Source organism: Otolemur garnettii, unplaced genomic scaffold (genome assembly GCF_000181295.1).
Source record: "Otolemur garnettii isolate 467f Iridium unplaced genomic scaffold, OtoGar3 scaffold00007, whole genome shotgun sequence".
Classification (NCBI taxonomy): Eukaryota; Metazoa; Chordata; class Mammalia; order Primates; family Galagidae; genus Otolemur; species Otolemur garnettii.
Genome location: NW_003852402.1, coordinates 516,692 through 524,162, shown reverse-complemented (window position 1 = coordinate 524,162; position 7,471 = coordinate 516,692). Strand labels below are relative to the sequence as shown.

Below are 7,471 nucleotides of genomic sequence, written 5' to 3'. Positions count from 1 at the left end.
AAGCTTCTTCCCCCACCTTACCAACCCCTGGGGAAAGGCAGGTCTTTGCTTCTAGGGATACCCAGGTGCCTCCCACCACCACCTGCCTTCCTGACCACTGAGAGAAGAGGCTGGCTCTGAGAGGGCAACTAGGGCCACTGTATGACTAGCCATCCTGCCTTGTTTCCTCCCCCTGGTCTCTGGCCTCTCAGACCCTCCAGAGAAGGTGCCAGAGATAGCTATTTGTCTGCCTGGGGGCCCAAGGGATTTGGCCAGTGCAGATATCTGGGGGGGGGGCGCGGGGAGATAGGTGACTAGAGATGTGTGGTACAGCAGGGCCTGGATCCTGGACATGGCTGAGCAGGAGGCATCTTTTTTTTTTTGAGACAGTCTCACTATGTCACCCTCAGTAGAGTGCAGTGGCATCACAGCTCACAGCAACCTCTAACTCTTGGGCTTAAGCGATTCTCTTGCCTCAGCCTCCAGGGTAGCTGTGCCTACCACAACACCCAGCTATTTTTTCGTTGCAGTTGTCATTGTTTATCAGGCCCAGGCCAGGTTCCAACCCACCAGCCTTGGTGTATGTGGCTGGCACCCTTCCCACTGAGCTACGGGCGTCAAGCCAGGAGACATCTTTATTGTGTACCCCTGTGTAGGCCCTCAGCCTCAAACCTCCCTGGACACTTCCAGGAAAGAGGACACCCCCTCTCCAGGGAGGAGCACCCCTGGCAACTCTGAGCAGTCCTGTCCCAGAGATTACTCCATCAGTTCCATTCTGGGAGAATGGAAGATGAGTGCTGACCAGCAGGCCAGAGCATCCCAGACCTCCAGCTGCATCATGGGCAGAGGCAGACAGCAGGTGGAGGCATGTCAGCTTTGGGCCAAGGTTCAAGGCAGAGGTGTCCAAGTCCACGTTCCTGTCCATGCATACTGCCTGCTTTAGCATCCTCACAGCTGCACTCCACCCCCCAAAGGTGTCCCAGTGGAGTGTGCTCTCATGCCTCAGGGGCCAGCTGTAGCTCTGGGTCAAAGGAGAAAGTGCCAGCTTTTATTCACATGCCCACTGGAGCTCCTAGCCTGAATCTCATCACCAATTGTGCATCAGGAACTAAGGGAAGGAGTGGCAGCAGTATATCCACCCAAACTTAGGCTTCCTGCCACCTGCCACAGCTGCTGGCCCTTGGGTGCCCACAGATTCACACACACCAGCACGTGTCCTGACACATGAACACTGGGACCATATACTCATGTACATGTGCTTACACATACCACAGGTGGGCCAGGCAACCTTTCTCATTCGACATCCAGTGGTTGTCCTGCCCTGCTACCTCCCAGAGAGGATCCTGCTGAGCCTAGTGGTTCACTGGGCCTGCTTTAGCTCTTAGATTTGTAGGTCTCAGTAACCAGCAGTGCAGTATCCTGCATAGCTCTCTGGGACAGAGGAGATACAGAAACAGACACACTCTACAGCAGGACCCCTATGGCATTCAGGTCCCCTCACAGTGAGGTCCCAAGGGAGAGTCCAGCAGCCAGGAGGGGGCAGGAGGACCAAGATAAGCCCAGGGACACTTGTGCCCAGACTCCTGTACATGGCATGCACATATGCACAAATATTTGTGCAGCCAGGTTTCATAGCCTTTCCTCAAGGCAAGAAGTCCCAAGCCAGAGCTCAGGGATGCCTGGCCATAGGAGTGTAGGGGATAGCTCTCCAAGAAACCTAACCCACTAAAGGAACGTGCAGGCTTCGGCCCCTCCATAGGTTCAATGGTGGCTGTGGAGCAGCATCTTGCCTCACTGCTCAATCTCCAGGCTGCTGGGAGGTTTTGGTGGCTCTGGGGGCTTGAAGCTGAGGACTTCCTGGTAGGTAAGCTCTAGGAGGGGAGAGGAAAGATGAGCTTGTGCTGCCCAGCCTAGCCCCTAACCTCCCAAAAGCAGCCTTTACCCAAGGATGGGAGCTACAGCATGCCCTCTGCTGGACACACCCACCTCTGCCTGCCCCATTCTGGAGAATATGGGGTGTTGCCTCCAGGGGATGCAGCCCCCAGGCCCCTGCCCCAGTACCCATGCTAGGCTCCTGGTCACCCATGCCCACCCTTCCACTCCTCCACCGTGCGGTCCTTGGTCTCAATGCTCTCATCATAAGGCTCTGCTTCTGGCTCATCCTCAGGGTCATGGTACTGGCTGAAGTAGGCATGGGCCAGCGCTTCAGATGCACTGACCCTCTGGTCACTGTCCAGCACCAGCATCCTTCCAAGGAGGTCTATGGCTGCAAGGGGGCCAGGCCAGTGGGGGGTCAGCTCTGCATCCAGGGTCAGATGTGGAGCCCAGTCTAGCCCCAGGGCCAGTCCTCACCCAGAGGGTTGGCTCCGTGGAAGATGCTGCTGAGGTCCTTCTGGGGCATGGGGGGCAGGGACTGGATGTATGTCCGGGCCTGGGGACACACAAGAAGGACCTGGGGGCTGCTCACCTCCTCCCTCCCTGGCCCCAAACTGTGTATGGAGCTTTCCAAGACTCATTCACTCCAACAGACCTGAGCAAGGCACAGGCAGACCAAGACCTCCTTCCCATAGGGCCTGCAAGAGCAGGTCCCAGAGCTATCCCTGGGCCTCAGCTACCCAAGGCCAGGGCACTGTTTGTCAGAACAGTAATTCTGCTCTAACTGTCCCCTGTTCCAGGAATATCTTCCCTGTTCACCTATTTCCCCCAAAGAGGTTATGTGCCTACTCTGAGTTCTATCCCACCATGCCCCATGTTCCCATATGGTCCCATATATTTTTGGTTTTTATTGAGACAGAGTCTCAGTCGCCCTGGGTAGAATGCTATGGCATCCTAGCTCACAGCAACCTCAAACTCCTGGGCTCAAGCAATCTTCCTGCCTCAGCCTCCCCTTCCAAGTGGCTGGGACTACAGGTATCCATCACAATGCTTGGCTAGTTTTTCTATTCTTAGTAGAGATGGGGGTCTTGCTCTTTCTCAGGCTAGTCTTGAATTCCTGAGTTCAAGCAATCCACCTGCCTCGGCTTCCCAGAGTGCTAGGATTACAAGCATGAGCCACTGGGCCCTGCCTGGTTCCCATTGTTTTATGCCACCCTCTCCCCCAGAGTATCTGGGGCTTGGTCAGCAGAGGGAGGTGGTAGCTGGCCGGGCACTGACTTACATGTTCCGAGGATATCTTTGCCAGAACCTCGGGGCTGGGTGTGCCCACCACTTCCATGATGCGCTTCAGCTGGTCAATGTCTACCTTGCTCAGGAAACTCCCACTGGTCAGACATGGATATTCCCAGACTCCCAGACACAAGATCTTGGGGCACTGCCTAGAGCCTGCTCTCCTAGAGATGAGGATAGCAAGCCCAAGGTAGCATGGCACGGGGGAGGAGCAACAAAAGGAAGCAAGACCTGCCAGAAAGGGCCACAGATGGTCTCTACAGATGGTCCTCTCAGCCAGCCCCCACCACACAGGAGGGGACCCCAGCTTGGCACGCCTCCCCAACCTTGACCAAGGATACAGTCACTTCCTGGGAAGAGGGCCTTTCCCTGCAGCAGCTCAGCCATGATGCAGCCCACAGACCAGATGTCCACTGTTGGGGAGGGAGGGGAGGGAGCTGGGGAGGAGCCAGCCCAGTAGACCCTCAGTCACACCCAGGCCCAAAAACTGGCAGACCCTCTTTGCCCAACTCTTAGCTGGAACAGGTGTTAGCTCTGGCCTTAGAGGCCAGTGGGTACCCACCACCCACCATGCCCCTCTGAATGCTGGTTCCAGGCCTTGCCTGTCACAGAGACTGGGCATGCCCCTTCCAGGCCCTCTGCCTTTGGTTCTACCCTCCCCAGGCCTAGGTGTGAACTTTGCCCACCCACCCTAGTGCTGCTGCTGCCACTCCCCTCAGGGTTCACAGCACCTGTCTGATTGTAATGCATCCAGTTCAGCATGATCTCAGGGGCCCGGTACCAGCGCGTAGCCACATATCCAGTCATCTCCTCATCTGCCTGGCGCGCAAGTCCAAAGTCCAGGATCTAGAGCCACAGAAAGGAGTTCTCAATGCTCCCCCGCCCCCCATAATTTGGCCCCATGCCACTCCCACCCAGGGCCCTCGAGTCCCTCACCCTGAGCTCGCAATCCTCATTCACAGCCACGTTGCTGGGCTTTAGGTCCTGAAGGGGCGAGGGGAGGCCTGAGCACAGAAGGTATACCCTCCAGCCCTGCCAGACCGCCCCTCACCCCGAAGCTGCACCTACCCGGTGGATGATCCCAGCCGAGTGGATGTACTGCAGGAAGGGAGAGCGCGTGAGCACCGGGTGCCCGCCCACTCCAGGAGGGAACCCAAGAAGCCGAGCGCGCCCCCACCTTCAGCCCGCGCAGCAGCTGGTAAACCAGGAACTGAACGTGTTCGTCGCTCAGCGCCTGACATTTGACGATGTTGTTCAGGTCGGCGCCCATCAGGGTGGTCACCAAGTACCTAGGACGGGGTCAAGGGTCAGGACAGAGGCCTACTACCCTCCTCCCCGGGCCGCTGCCTCGCCTTCCCCGCCGCTCACACTTCGCTGAAGTCCTCGATGGAAGTGGCCGGGGTGAAAACATCCAGAAGCCCGATAACCTAGGTGTGGAAAAAAGTCGGGACCCGGCAGCTAATACCTACCGGAGATTGAGCGCCTGGCTCCGCCCTCGTTGACTCCTCCCCTTAGCCCGCCCCCCGCTTCGGGCTCACCCCGCCTATTGGCTCCGCCCGCCGTGGGCCCGCCCACAGGGTGAGCCCTCCTCATTGGTCCGCCCTCTGTAGGTTGTTCCGTGCTCACGTTCTCGTGCTTCAAGTGCTTCAGCAGACGCAGCTCCCGGTACGTCCTCCGTGCGTGGATCAGCGACTGGAAGGGGCGGGACAGCTTCTTCACTGCCACCTTCTGACGCAGCCGCGTGTCGTAGGCCGAACTGGAAAGCGGGCGAGTGAGGCGGCGGCGGAGGCCGGGCAGGAGCCCACCGACCCTTTATGTGTGCTGGGAAGGAGCTCCTGTGGTGTGCCACTCAAGGTCCTGGGTGGCCTCTTGTCCCCTAACCCAGGATCCCCATTCAAAGCGAGGCTGGGGAGGGGCCCCGTCAGACAGCTCGTACATAACATTTCGGGCAAGAGCCAGTGGAGCCACTGGCGTGTGCACCCCAATGCCTCTAAATATTCAAAACAGGGAAGGAAAATAGTCACAGATGTTTATTGCTCCATTATTTGCAACTCAAAAAAAAACGGGACAGTAGAAATGTCCGGCTGCAAGTAGCCTCTGGGGTTCTATCCCACCCTACCAGCTCAACCTACAGAGAGCCAGACCCTCCACCTCCACACCAGCCTCTTGACCCATCTACTCTTCTCTGGAAAGGCAGCAGGCACCGCCATCATCCTCAAATGCTGGTGGGACAGGGTTACCAAGGTCATGCACTCCGGGTCCCACTGCCCTCAGGATCAGTTCTCAGAGAGGGGGCTACTTCTGGAGGCCTGCTGAAGGCAATGCCTGTCCTTCTGGTCCTTTGTCTCACTCCTGCTTCCCCTCCCTTCTCTGGAGATCTAGGCCCTCCTTTGGAGACCTAGGCCACTCCCCATACCCACACTAGGGAAAGAGAGGCAGCCCTGTCAGGCCTGGAGTGCTCATGGACCCAGATAATGGTGGAAGAAAATCAAGTAGATGCCTGGGGCATGTGTGCTCTTCCCCCAGCCTGTGAACTGTGGGGGAAGGTCCAAGGTACTCCTGGGGTGGGAGGTGTGGGGAGTGGCCCCTCTTGTGGGACAGCAGAGCCTTTTGCTTGATTGTATCTGTGCAGTCACAAGACAGGGAATTGATATCTACCATCACCAGCCTTAGCAATGGAACTGTGCTAAGGGGGCCAGAGGTGCAGCAGAGAGAGACAGGGCCTCATCCAGGAACTTGACACCCCTCAGGAAGTACCAGATAACCCGTCCCAGAGGTGAGTCCAGCCAGGGCCCTGTCTGAGTCCCAGGTGGCCACTCCCAATGTATCCCCAACTCACTTTCCACTCTTGAGGTCTTAGAGATAGGACAGGCCTGCACTAGAATGGCTGAAGTGACCTGCCTGAGGCTTCTTATGATGGCCAAGGGATAGCATAAGACAGCAGTCTGCCCTGGGACCCTAGCCCCTGCTGTAGCTCCTGAGCTCGGCTTCAGGGGGATGGGCTGTGAGAAGTCCCACTCCTAATCTGCAGCGGCCTGAACCAGCACCCTGCCCCTGACCTGCGCAACAACCCCTCAACGGATAGCAATTCCCTGGCACTAGGCTCAGTAAGAAGTGGCTGGGTGCTGGGGGGACACCTCTACATACCCAGACCCAGGAACTCACTGTCAACATCAAAGCTGCAACTTGGACTCATGTAACCACCTCATTCTAAGCCCCTGCAGACCTGGTGCCAGGGTAGTGGAAGCCTCAACCCAATCTGGGCCCCTCATCCAGACTCTGGGCTCCACCCCAGGGCCTAACTGAAAGGTGGGGGTGGGCTGTGAAGCGGAGTCGGGTATAGACACCCCAGGGATGTAGGGTAAATGCTAGGCATCTCTGTTCACGCCTAAACCCCATCTGGAGTCTGAGATTCTTCAGAAAAAACAAGGGGGGGCGGGGAGGAGGGAGCAGGACCCTAGGGGGAGCCTGAGGCCATCCTAAAGAGAGAGGTCTTGATCTTCCCCTTGCTGAGCAATCCCTTTTCAAACAATTGCACCCACCCTGGGTGGGGCTACCTGCTGGCCCCAGGGGACTGGCTGGCCCTTGAATGAGTGAACCCCGAAGGAGTGCTCACACATTTTGGGCCCGGAAGACCCACTCTCCCACCAGTTGTGACCCCCAGTATTCAAGCCTGGTGGGGGTCGCTCTGAATCGGGCGGGGCCGGAGAGCCCCTCCACACCCCAAAGCCCAGGAGCAGCGGCTTAAAGGAAAGTTTCCTTCATGCCCACCCATTTAATCCTCTGATCCAGGCAGGACGAAGCTCCTCCCCGCGCCGGGACCCCAGCGCCGGGCGGGGAGGGCGCACACACCGTCCGGTGCCAGCCCCCGCCGCCCCCACCCCGGCCCCGCCCCTACCAGACCGAGCCGTAGGCGCCGGAGCCCACCGGACGCAGGCCCTGCAGCCGCTGCGGCACCTCCCACACCGTCTTGTTCAGCTCCTGCCGGTAGAAGCCGGCGCGGGGGCCCGACATGTCCGGAGCTGCCGCCGCTCGGCCGGGGCCCAGCCCAGCGCCCAGCGCCGGAGCTGGAGCTGAGCGGAGCGAGCCCGGCTGCAGGGGCGGCGGGGCGGGGCCGGGGCGGGGCCGCAGCGAATTTCCCGGGCCTGGAGACCGGGGCGTGGGGCTCCCGAGACTGGCGCGCGGCTTCCTGCCCCTACCAGGCGGCGGCAAAGCGGAAACCAGCCTGAGCGAGGGGTGGGCGGTGAGGATCTGACATCCTCCTTGGGCTCCTACCTCTTGGGGCCACGCACTTCCCCCGACCTGTGCCAGCGTCCGTTTCCCGGCC

At 59.0% G+C, this 7,471-nt stretch overlaps 1 protein-coding gene across 2 annotated transcripts; it reads right to left on the bottom strand.

The window, feature by feature from the left end:
- Positions 1–1,440: 1,440 nt before the first annotated feature.
- On the bottom strand, positions 1,441–7,250 carry MAPK11 (mitogen-activated protein kinase 11). 2 transcript variants are annotated; one of them, XM_003783088.3, is made up of 12 exons: positions 7,043–7,250; positions 4,771–4,900; positions 4,513–4,571; positions 4,322–4,433; positions 4,213–4,242; positions 4,081–4,128; positions 3,876–3,990; positions 3,486–3,557; positions 3,137–3,216; positions 2,332–2,410; positions 2,072–2,245; positions 1,441–1,850 (listed from the first exon to the last, which is right to left on the bottom strand). In XM_003783088.3, the coding sequence occupies exons 1-12, from the start codon at positions 7,156–7,158 to the stop codon at positions 1,771–1,773; spliced, it is 1,095 nt and encodes a 364-aa protein (XP_003783136.1). In that variant the 5' UTR covers positions 7,159–7,250; the 3' UTR covers positions 1,441–1,770. The 2 variants fall into 2 exon arrangements, with proteins under 2 accessions (XP_003783136.1, XP_023365105.1); XM_023509337.1 differs by having other exon boundaries at positions 1,682–1,850; positions 3,486–3,581; positions 7,043–7,201.
- Between the last annotated feature and the right edge of the window lie 221 nt (positions 7,251–7,471).

What these genes read in the sequence shown, in the direction of transcription:
- MAPK11 (XM_023509337.1), bottom strand. Translation starts at nt 7,158, where the DNA reads ATGTCGGGCCCCCGCGCCGGCTTCTACCGGCAGGAGCTGAACAAGACG. An exon ending in CCTCTTCCCAGGAAGTGACT is followed by an intron (nt 3,217 to 3,485) that starts GTATCCTTGGTC and finishes TGAGCAAGGTAG; the next exon opens with ACATTGACCAGCTGAAGCGC. An exon ending in CAAAGATATCCTCGGAACAT is followed by an intron (nt 2,411 to 3,136) that starts GTAAGTCAGTGC and finishes GTGTGTCCCCAG; the next exon opens with GCCCGGACATACATCCAGTC.